We start from the raw sequence: 12,690 nt of genomic DNA, 5'->3' as shown, positions 1-12,690 counted from the left end.
CCCCCATCCTCCAGCTCCTGGCAACCACTTTTCTACTGTTTCTATAAGTTTGACCTTTTTTAGATTCCAATTAAGTCTAAATAATTTTAAATCACTTTTTGAAAGAATCTATGCAATTTAAATACATATATATTGTGATCTTGCTCTGTAGTTTAATGTATTTTTTCTTATCCATCAGAGTAACAATAACTATTTGCTCATAGGAAATTGGCCCTGATGGAGATAGTTGTGCTGTGTGTATTGAACTATATAAACCAAATGATTTGGTGCGCATCTTAACCTGCAAGTAAGTTTGATTTTCTTTTATATCCTCAGTAAAAATATCTGGTTTATTGAAATGATTATAATGGGGGAAACTATTTTGAATGTTTCCAAATTGAGGCATTTGGTTTATTTTCATTTTTTATTCATTTTCATTTTATTTTCATTTTTTTAAATTTTATTTTTTATTTTTTAAAATTTACATCCAAATTAGTTAGCATATAGTGAAACAATGATTTCAGGAGTAGATTCCTTAATGCCCCTTACCCATTTAGCCCATCCCCCTTCCCACAACCCCTCCAGTAACCCTCAGTTTGTTTTCCTTATTTATGAGTCTCTTCTGTTTTGTCCCCTTCCCTGTTTTTATATTATTTTTGTTTCCCTTCCCTTATGTTCATCTGTTTTGTCTCTTAAAGTCCTCATATGAGTGAAGTCATATGATTTTTGTCTTTCTCTGACTGACTTATCTCTGGAAAACAGTATGGAGGTTCCTCAAAAGACTAAAAATAGAACTACACTACGACCCAGCAATTGCACTACTAGGCATTTATCCACAGGATACAGGTGTGCTGTTTCAAAGGGACACATGCACCCCCATGTTTATAGCAGCACTATCAACAATAGCCAAAGTATGGAAAGAGCATTTATTTTCATTTAAATATAGGTGAATGCTTTATATTTTAATATCATTGAAATAGGTATAAGGCTAATTATATAAAGTTTCAACAATCTGATATAATTTAGAAACCAGTTCCATATAAAACTAAGAACCTAGCCAGCACCATAACCATAGTGTGTGTGTGTGTGTGTGTGTGTGTGTGTGTGTGTGTGTGTGTGTATTTTACTGGATTATTTAATTTAAAATCATTTTAATAGTCCTGTTGAAGGAAAAAAATTCATCTCAATGGGCACCTGTTTGGAAGTCTTCGTTGTTTAGTTTTTCATTATCCCTCTCCTGGAAGCTGTTCTTAACACTCTTTCTTTTAGCTATTAAATGGTGATGTTCTTAGAACTTAACACATGGCCTAAAGTATCAGCATTATCTTGTGCTCTGTACTATACTATACTTTATTATTGAGAATGACTGTGCCATTTTTATAGTTAAGGAATGACAAGACAATAGCGATCTGAAATACTGAATAAGTCTTAGGTCAGGTAATGTCTTAGCCAGTTTTGAAGTAGTAAGTATTGAAAATAGTGGGTTTTTTTGAAACTAAGGTAATGAGGCTTTTATATTTAAAACTTCTATATTATGAAATTTCCAAGTTTTGTTTCTGTGGCTCCTTTATAGTTTTTAATGCTGTAATAGTGTGTTTAAAAGAAAAAAGTCATCTGTTAGAAAAACTAAATAAAAATATAGGGTAACCTGTTAGTATATTAGGCCAAGTGTTGTTGCTATTTCACAACTGATAACCAAATTATGTGTCTTTTTTCTTTCACTAGCCATATTTTCCATAAGACATGTGTTGACCCTTGGCTGTTAGAACACAGAACTTGCCCCATGTGCAAATGTGACATACTCAAAGCTTTGGGAATTGAGGTAAATATTGCTGAACTATTTAAGTATTTAACTATTTAGGTGAAGGAACTTAAGTTATTTATGTACCTGGGCCTTCAGGAAAACAACATGCCTAATTTTTACCTATGTACCTTGCTAGACTTGTGATTTATACCAAAAGTTGGACCTATTTACATCATATTGACAGTGAGGTGCCATTTTGGACCACCTCCATTTTTCTTCTTCTTCCCTCTTATTATTTGGTCAGAATTTTAAGTGATGGCTTGTGATACCGGTTGCATTTTTTTCTCTTATTATTGCACAGCCACCAAACTTGTAGTTAAATGAGCATCTATGTTTCTTGACTTTAGGAGATACATAGATGATACCGATTCTGAGTTCCCCTGGGGGACAGCATGAGATGTTGTTGTTGTTATTTATGAATAGTTTTAGATTTACAGAAAAGTTGCAAAGACGATGCAGAGGGTTCCCAGATACCTCTCACCAGTTTTTACTATTGTTAACATTTTGCATTACTGTGGTACATATGTCAAAAGTGAGAAACTGACATTGAGTCATTACTATTAACTAAACATCAGATTTTGAGTTTTGCCAGCAAACTGCCTTTTGAAACTGCTAGAGGTGAACTTGACTCAGAGTAGTTTTCTGGGTTTTTTTGTTTGGAGTACCTACCTTGTACCAGCCATTATATAATGAAGTGTTGGGATCACCCAAACGAACATCAGATGTGAAGGCAATCTGCCTATAACTTCTTTCACCCCATTTTGAACCCAGTTACTCCAACTGCTCTGTCTGGGGCCAGCAAGAGATTTTTGTGATCATCAAAAGGGATTATAGGCTTAAAAGGTTAAGAAGCATTGCTCTAATAAGTCACTTATGAAGAAACTTTGTAATGATATGTCAGGGAAAAGCATGTACTCTGAGCATCTTTTAATTAGTTCAAATGCTTTCCAAAGGCGGATGTTGAAGATGGATCGGTGTCTTTACAAGTCCCTGTATCCAATGAAATATCAAATAGTGCCTCTCCTCATGAAGAGGATAATCGCAGTGAGACTGCATCGTCTGGATATGCTTCTGTTCAGGGAGCAGATGAGCCACCTTTGGAAGAACATGTGCAGTCAGCAAGTAAGCACCATGCTGAGGGGCAAGGAGGGCCCCACAAATGATCCATTGAGGATCATATTCCTGGCAGAGTGCTCCTGCTTTTTAGTGTTTGTTCCTTTCATTCATTAAATACATTCCAGGTTTTTTCTAGTAACAATGATGCAGTACAGGGCACACCCCTACTTTAACTCAATATGCACATATTCAAATGTCTCTGAAACAGATGAAATGCATCAGGATTATTCACAGAATAAAAATATTTTTTTATTGGATAGCTTCTCTCTGATGGATTTAAGTATTGGCTATTAACTTACAGAGGCTGATAAGAAACTTCAAACTTTAGAAGCCATTGTTTATTGTGGAGCAATCAGAAACTAAGGTAGAGGGGTCCTGAGATGATAAAATAGAATTCAGTTTACAAAAGCTTGATTTCGCAGGAACCCATCTTTTGCACAGATTAGAAACTGTGTATAAGAATATGTGCTGCCACCTGTTGATTATTTACCATGAAATGAACAAACCATAGAAACTAAAATTGAATATATATTTTCAAAATTCATGTGAATCAATATTGTAACTTGGTAATGTCCTTCCAGTGGAGAAACTTTAGGGAATTTTGTTACTTTTTTCCCTTAGAAAGAGAAGACCCTCATACAAATTATTTTTTCTTTCTTTAACTGCTACCTTTTTCATGGTTTTTGTTGGTTTGATGGTTCTCAATCCTCATTTTGAAATAACCTAATCGTGGCATTAAAAGTAGAAGAAAACGAAATGTTAAGATGATTAATGAAAGTTTCAGCTTCCTATGACTTAAACCTTTATCCTCTGTAGGCTTATCAGTGCCATAGACATCATTCCTGAAGATGTCAAGAGCAGTACTATCACGCAAAATGTGCACTTTGTATTTCTTGTAATCTAATCTTAAGATATTTCTTGGAGTACAGAGTAGTCATAAGAACCTTAATAGTGGATTATTCTACCTATAATAGAGAATCATTGTCTATTTGCCCCAGGTGATTTTTTGTTTCCACAACTATGTGATAATAGAATTCAGTGATGATAAGGGAGAGTGTACAGGATAATTCAGTTTATTGTTAGGCTTGTTAAAAAGGTCCAGTCAACTTCTCTGTGTGCTCTGTTCTTCTTGTGAGGCAAGGTGGTAAGCAGAATGGTTTTTGCAGAGAATTTGACGAGCAAATGAAATGATGATCAACATTCCTCCCCCTGTATTCTTTATCTGGATAAATGGTAGTAACACCCAATCAGGTGCCTCAAACCAGAAACTAGGGAGACCCTAGATCCTTCCCTCTCCTCTTTCTTATTGATTCAATATCCCTTTTCTGTAATCCATCTCCTAATTTCCAACCTTAATTCCACAGTCATAGTTTGAGCCACTGTTTTCTCTCTGCCCATTCCTTTCACTCTTCTTCCTCCCAAGAAATTGGGGAACCCAGTCTAACTCCTGGTCCTCCTTTAAAACTTACCCCCCTTTGAAAAGCCTCCTTTGGCTCACCTGTGTGGCCCTACTGTCTGCTTTCACAGAATTTCTGGAATTGCATTTATTGTACTGAATTGTATTAAAACTTTTAAAACATTTGGATAGGGACAGTGTCTTATTAGTCACTGTCATATACCCAGCACCTAGAACAGCCTGGCACACAGTAGATACTCAAATGTTGAATGAATGACCAGATAGAATAGATTTAATTTTATCTATAATTATGTATTACTAGTGTGGGTATCTTGCCTATCAGCCACTGATTAATGTGGTGATAGTGGTTTAAATAACTTTGCAAACATATAGTTGATTAGTTCATGTCCATTTGTTCCATCGTGGCACTAAGTTCTATTAGAGCACTGGTTTTAAAACTAAAGTATGCATCAAGTCACCTGGAGGGCTTATTAAAACAGATGGACCACCACCAGTTTCTGACTCAGTGGGTTTGGAATAGGGCCTGAGAAGTTTAGTTTCTGGTGATACTGAGGCTGCTGGTCCAGGGACCACACTTTGAGAACCACTAAATAAAGCCCTAGTTTTTAACCCTAACTGCACATTAAAATCATTCAGAGGTCACCTGGATGGCTCAGTTGGTCGAGCGTCCTGTTCTTGACTATGGCTCAGGTCATGATCTCACAATCCGTGGGTCTGAGACCCGCGTCGGGCTCTGTACTATACAGACTGCTTGGGATTCTCTCTCTCCCTCTCTCTCTGCCTTCCCCCACGTTCGTGCACTGTTTCTCTCTCTCTCACTCTCTCCTCTCTCTCTCAAAATAAATTAACTTAAATCAGTAGAGTTTTTAAAAAAACTCACTCAGAGAAACTTTAAATATCACTGATGCCTGGACATTACACCAGAATGGTTAAATCAGAATCCGTGAAGGGTGGGGCCCAAGCACAGGTTTTGTTTTTCAATTTTTAATTTAAATTTTGGCACAGTTTCAGGCTAAGTGTTTCAGAAATAGTACAAATAATACCCATATACCCTTTGCCCAACTTCTCCAGATGTTAACACCTTCTATAACCATATGTAATTGTTAACACCAGAAAATTAACTGATAAAATGTTATTAACTAAATGACAGACCTTACTCAAATTTCACCCATTGACCCACTAATGTCCTTTTTCTGTCTCAGGATCCCACATTGCATTTCCCCTTTACTCTTTTTCCCCCAGACTTATTGATATATATTTGACACATAACATTGTGTAAGTTTAAGGTATACAGCATGATTTGACACACCTATATATTGCAAAACGATTACCACAGTAAGGTTGGTTAGCAAATCCACCTCACATAATTACAAATTTGTGTGTGTTTTTGGTGACAATATTTAAGATCTACTCTCTTAGCAACTTTCAGGTATATCCAATAATTCCACTACTGGGTATTTACCCAAAGAAAACAAAAACAGTAATTCAAAAAGATATGTGCACCCTTACATTTATTGCAGCATTATTTACAATAGCCAGGATATAGAAGCAACCTAAGTGTCCACTAATAGACAAATGGATAAGGAAGATATGGTATATATAATAAAATAGAATATTACACAGCTATAAAAAAGGATGAGATGATGCCATTTGTGACAAGGATGGACCAAAAGGATATTATGCTAAATGAAGTAAGTCAGACCAAGAAAGGCAAATACCATATTATTTCACTCATGTGGAATCTACAAAAACAAATGAATAAGCAAACAAAAAGCAGAATCAGACCTGTAAATACAGAAAACAGAGTGATGGTTGCCATAGGGAAGAAACCAGGGGGATGGGCAAAATGGATGAAAGAGAGTGTGAGATCCAGGCTTCCAGTTATGGAATGAATATGTCATGGGAATAAAGGGCACAGTATAAGGACATAGTCAATGATGTTGTAATAACATTGTATGGTGACAGATGGTAGCTACATGTAAGGTTAAAATAGCATGATATATAAACTTTTAGAAGTATGTAATACAGTATTGCTAACTGTAGATATGATGCCATATATTAGATCTCCAGAACTTATTCATCTTATAGCTGAGCATTTGTGCCCTTTGGTCAACACTTCCCCATCTCCTCTGCTCCTAGCCCCTGGCAACCACCATTCTACTCTCTGTTTCTGAGTTTTTAAGACTCCACAGATAAATGACATTATGCAGTATTTGTTTTTCTGTGTCTTACTTCATTTAGCATAAATGCCTTCAAGGTCCATCCTTCTTTCTCTTGGCTGAATAATATTCCTGTGTGTGTGTGTGTGTGTGTGTGTGTGTGTGTGTGTGTGTGTGTATCACATTTTCTTTATCCATTCATCTGTCAACTGATACTTAGGATATTTCCATATCTTGGTTATTTTGAATAATGCTGCAGTGAACATGGGGGTACAGGTATCTCTTCAAGATTGTGATTTCATTTCCTTTGGATATATACCCCAAACTGGAATTGCTGGATCATATGGTACTTATACTTTTAATTTTTTGAGGACCTCCATGCTGTTTTCATAGTGGCTGTGCCAGTTTACATTCCCACCAACAGTGCACTGGGATCCCTTTCTCCACATCCTTACCAGCACTTATATCTTATCTTTTTGATAGTAACTATTCTAACAAGTATGAGGTGATTAGTGTTTTTGATTTGCATTTCCCTGATGATTACTGATAATGATCATCTTTTCATGTACCTGTTGGCCATTTGTACATATTCTTTGAGAATAGATCTATTCAGGGGCTCCAGTGTGGCTCAGTTGGTTAAACATTCAACTTTGGCTTAGGTCATGATGTCATGGTTCATGAGATCGAGCCCCACATTGGGCTCTGTACTAACAGCACAGAGCCCACTTCGGGTCCTCTGCCCCTTGCTCGCTGGTGTTCTCTCTCTCTCTCTTTCTCAAATAAACCTTAAAAAAAAGAAAATATGTCTATTCAGTTTCTATTTTCAGTGCCTATTTTAATTGGATTATTTGGGGGTTGTTTGTTGCTACATTGTATGAGTTTCTTATATATTTTAGATATTAATCCTTGATATGTAAATATATGCAAATATATGCAAATATATAAATACGATATTATATATCGTTTCCCATTCTGTAAGTTGCCTCTGCACTGTATTGTTTCTTTTGCTGTGCAGGAGCTTTTTAGTTTGATGTAGTTCCCCTTGTTGATTTGTGCTTTGGTGTCCTATACAAAAAATCATTGCCAGGACCAGTGTCAAAGAGCTTTTCCCATATGTTTTCTTCTAGGGATTTTATGGTTTCAGATCTCATGTTTAAGTCCTTAATCCATTTAGAGTTCATTTTTGTGAGTGGTGTAAGATAGGGGTCCATTTTCATTCTACCATATGTGAATATCCAGTTTACCCAACACCACTTACTGGCTTTTCCCCATTGAGTGTTTTTGGCTCCCTTGTCAAATATTAGGTGACTACATGTGCATGGGTTTATTTCTGGGCCCTCAATTCTGTTCCAATGGTCTATGTGTCTGTTTTTATGCCAGTATACTATTTTGGTTACTATACCTTTGTAGTATAGTTTGAAATCAGGAAGTGTGATGCCTCCAACTTTGTTCTTCTTTCTCAGGATTGCTTTGGCTATCCAGGGTCTTTGCAGTTCCATATACATTTTAGGATTGTTATTTCTGTGAAAAATGTCATTGGAATTTTGATAGGAATTGCATTGAATTTATAGATGGATTTGGGTATATGGACATTTTAACAATATTCTTCTAATTCATGAACCTAGGATATCTTTCCATTTGTTTGTATTTTCTTCAATATCTTTCATCAAAGTTTTCAGTATAGATTTTTTACTTCCTTGGTAAACCTATTCCTAAGTATTTTATTGTTTTTGATGCTATTATAAATGGAATTGTTTTATTTCTCTTTCAAATATTTCATTGTTAGTGTATAGAAATGTGACTGGTTATTGTATGTTGATTTTGTATCCTGCAGCTTTACTGAATTCATTTATTAGTTCTACTAATCTTTTGGTGGAGTCTTAATCATTTTCTCTATATAAGGTCATGTCATGTGGATATAATTTTACTTCTTCCTTTCTGATTTTGAGGCCCTTTCTTTTCTTGACTAATTGCTCTGGCTACAATTTCTAGTACTATGTTGAATAGAAGTGGTAGAAGTAGGTACCCTTGTCTTGTTTCTGATTTTAGAGAAAAGGGTTTTGTTTTTAGCTTTTCACTGTTGAGGATGTTAGGTATGAGTTTGTCACAAATGGCCTTTATTATGTTTGGATATGTTCCTTTTCTACCCAATTTGTTGAGTGGTCCACATTGCGTTTAATGGTCGTATCTTCATCTCCAATCTGTGGTTGTTCCTTAGTCTCAGTCATATATGATGTTAACACTTTGAAAATTACTGGTCAGTTATTTTGTAGAATGTCTCTCACTTTGAACCTGTCTGCTATTTCTCAATGATTAAATTCATTGTTCACTGTTTCTGGCAAGAATACCAGAGAAATAATATTGTGCTCTTCTCTGCTTCATATAATGAGGCACATGATGTTCATATCTTATTACTGATGGTTTTTAATGTTGCTTACTTGGTTAAGATAGTGAGTGTCTGCCAAGCTTCTTTTAAAGTTACTATTTTTCCCTTTGTAATTATTATCTTACAGGGAGACACTTAGAGACTATGCAAATGTTCTGTTTCTCATCATGCTTTTTACCCACTAATTTTAGCAATTGATGCTTCTTCCTTGCAATAATTATTACTGAAATGTGTGCCAAATGGTAATTTTCTATTTCCATCCTTCTTTCTACATTAATTAAGCTTCTATTTTAAGGAACAGTTATCCTTTATCTATTTATTTATTCAATTCATTTATAATAGTATGGACTCATAGATATTTCTTTTATTCTGTAAAATTATTCTCATGAATTATTAATTGCTTAGATTCTCCTAGATTTGGTCATCGGGAACTCTCTCAAGGTGGTTCCTGTGTTCTTTCAACATGCCTCATTTTTTTTTTTTTTTTTTGAGCACTTCCTTACTTTTCTGGTACCACAGGATGTTCTAGGCCAGGGATTGGCAAACTTTTTCTGTAAAGAGTCAGATAGTAAATATTTTAGGCTTTGAAAGCCATGAGTCTCTGCTGTATTTGGCACAGTGAAGAGGGGGGTGTTTGACTTACAACCTTTTAAGAATGTGAAAACCATTCTTAGCTATTGGTTTGACTTGCAGGCTATAGTTTGCTGATCCCTAAGCTACAAGGGGTTAATCTTGTGCTCTCCTTGCCCTAGCCCTAGAATCAGCCACTTCTTTGGGGGGTGGGTGGCTTTTTTTGGAAAATAGTACTTCAGAACCAAGATCTGGGCACTAGGTATGCTCATTGCTGTGGGGGTATCGTCTACATATCTATCTATCTGAAAAACAGTGAACTTAATACTGATACACCTGATTCTAGTCAAATACCACAAGTTTATTCTAGCCTTCCCCTTTCCTTGTTTGTAACTCAACATTTCACTAACTAGTGTAGTCCTTTTTATTTTTAGCCTTACAGGATATAGTCAAAATACTGCTTTCCAAAGTTACTTAGGTTAGTTCTTTTCTTCCCCACTGTTTTCAGGATGTTTATATATTTCCTCTTTATATAATTATGCTCATCTGTTACTGTTTGTACTCCATTTGAAGAACTCTCTCTACCTTCCTGTTTGTTTTAAGTCTATTTATGCATATGAAAAGGTATAGGTAATTTTTTTAAGCACCCAGGTGATTGAAATGTGAAGCTGTGTTTAAGGATGGAAAAGCAGAAGACAGAACTTTTGCTCTTAAGGAGGCTATTAATCTAGGTAGAAGTAAGCACACATGTGAATTTAAAAATAAAAGAGTAATTGTAAATCAATGTAATAATGTCATATGTGCCTTATGTAAGACATAGCCTAAATCATGTAACTATTAAAGGAACTAGGGAATGAGTATAATAATCAGAGTATGATAGCATTAGACAAGAAAAGCTTCTTAGACGTGAGTGTTGAATTTTGTCTTAAAGAAGAGAGGGGTGAAATCATCCTAAAATTGTCATTTTTTTTTAAAGATGAAAATCTACAGCTGGTAAACCATGAGGCAAGTTCCGTGGCAGTGGATGTTGTTCCTCATGTTGACAACCCAACTTTTGAAGAAGATGAAACTCCTGATCAAGAGACTGCAGTTCGAGAAATTAAATCCTAAAATCTGTGTCAATAGAAATCTTGAAACTTTAGTAATAACAACAGAACTGCCAATCAGGGCTTAGTTTACTATTAATGAACTGGATAAACTTAATTAAATAAGAAAGATACTGAAAGTGCTGAGATGACAAATATTATGCTATAGTTAAATTACTTAAAATATTTAATCTATTAACTTTTTTCCACAAACTCATAATGTTTTTCATAGGCAAGTTTCCTCTCAATAGTGATAGCAACATTTTTAAACATTTAAAACTCTCTTCAAGTAGTCATGTTTTTCATTTACAACAATTTTGTTATAAAAACATGTTGCTTTTAAAATGTGGAGTAGCTGTGATCACTTTATTTTATGATAGTATCTTAATTAAAAATACTACTATTTTAGCTTGGGCTATATGTGTCAGGGTTTTTCTCCAGGTGCTTATATTGATCTGGAATTGTAATGTAAAAAGCAATGCAAACTTAGGCTAGTACTTCATGAAATGTCTTTTTAAGCTACATTAAGTTGATAGAACAAGATTAAAACAAAATATTCATTTTAACTATTTCTTGTTTTTAAAATTAAGGTAAATGTACTTCATTTGAGTGTGGAGCATAGTTTGTCAAAGAATATGGACTGGACTGGATTGATTGGTATATTAATGACACCAATTTGACACAAGTTTATAGACAAAAAGTTTCCTTATAAAAATGCTGTATAACTATTTCTCAAAGTTATGGGATTTTCAAAAGCAGAGTATATAAATTATCATACTATTTGAAAATGATAATGAGTAAGTCACACAAAAATTGGTAATTGATCCTTGTGTATGAATTAAGTCTGCAGAAATTAGTCTGCAGAAAATGTTTTCCAAACAATGTTGACTTTGAAAATTTAGTTTACATTTTACCTAAATGGGCTAATTACATTAGGTAAACTAAAATTCTGTCCATATAGCTGTAAATTTTGTGAATGCATTTTCTTGGAGTTTGAAAAAGAATTAGGTGGGGGGGGGGGAGAATTCCAGGTGCCTTAATATAAAGTTTGAAGCTTTCATCCACCAAAGTAAAATAGAGCTATTTAAAAATGCACTTTATTTGTATTCTGTGTGGCTTATCTTGGTTTCAAAGTTGTGTTTCCAGTGAAAATTCCAGCAGAATTTAGGCAAAAGCAGAAAAGACATGTATTTTTGTTTGCGAAATGTAGAATGGAAAAAACCATTGCATTCTTGTACACTTATTTGAAATTCTGTAAATATTCCCCGATTTGTATTGATTCTCTTTAAATATAAAATGTAAATAAAATATTCCAATAGAAGTTTGCATCTGCTGTTTAGTTCAGTTAGCCTATACTAACTTTTCATATATGCTTGGATTTGGGAGAGGAAAAAAATGGTTGATGTAAATGGTCATTGATATATTTGAATAAAAACTCAAACTTTAGTATGATATTTATTTACGTATTTCATTACAGAGAGGGGAATTGCTGACATTTTAATACAACTGAATGTACCATGAATTATTATTTTTTAATTTTTTTAATGTTTACTATTGAGAGAGAAACAGAGTGTGAATGGGGAAGGGGCAGAGAGCGAGGGAGACACACAATCTGAAGCAGGCTCCAGGCTCTGAGATGTCAGCACAGAGCCCAACACAGGGCTCAAACCCACAAACCATGAGATCATCACCTGAGCCAAAGTCAGACGCTCAACCGACTAAACCACTCAGGCACCCCCTGAGTTATTTTTCAATGTCAGCAAGGTAAATAACGAGGTTGATCACTGATAATATAAGGTTAGAAAAACACCTTGATGCCAGTCCATCTTTATACTACCCAAGACATAAAACCACTTTATTAAAGTTTTCTTTTCCTTCAGCCTTCTCTTTGGCAGTACGGTTGTTGGGATACTGTTAATGAGTTAACTCTTTTGTCAAACTTGTTAAGAATAAACAGATGTTTATTAATAAACAGGGACACCTCAGAATCCTGATTATCAAACCAATGCACACATATGTCTTGGCTACACATATGTCTTATGTGGCAATATGCCAGGTGTACATGTGTGTGATGCCCCATAATAAACAACCTCTTGATCTATATTCTTCTTGTTTTATGTGTGTGTGTGTGGGGGGGTCCTTTTTAGGGAAAATTTATAATTTTTAAAATTTTC

The 12,690-nt window shown here is 35.0% G+C and overlaps 1 protein-coding gene across 2 annotated transcripts in view; it reads left to right on the top strand.

Moving 5' to 3' along the window:
• The window catches only part of RNF128 (ring finger protein 128), a 118,900-nt gene extending 107,058 nt beyond the window's left edge, over positions 1-11,842 (top strand). For both annotated transcript variants that reach the window (XM_081792982.1, XM_081792981.1), the window contains exons 4-7: positions 204-286; positions 1,705-1,801; positions 2,737-2,905; positions 10,408-11,842. In XM_081792982.1, coding sequence (XP_081649108.1) covers positions 204-286; positions 1,705-1,801; positions 2,737-2,905; positions 10,408-10,541 — 483 coding nt within the window. In that variant the 3' untranslated portion in view covers positions 10,542-11,842. The remainder of the gene's footprint in view (positions 1-203; positions 287-1,704; positions 1,802-2,736; positions 2,906-10,407) is intronic.
• Positions 11,843-12,690: the final 848 nt, after the last annotated feature.

Source organism: Panthera onca, chromosome X (genome assembly GCF_046562875.1).
Source record: "Panthera onca isolate mPanOnc1 chromosome X, mPanOnc1 haplotype 2, whole genome shotgun sequence".
Lineage (NCBI taxonomy): Eukaryota > Metazoa > Chordata > Mammalia > Carnivora > Felidae > Panthera > Panthera onca.
Note: the sequence above shows the minus strand (reverse complement) of the source record. Positions and strands in the feature narration are given on the sequence as shown.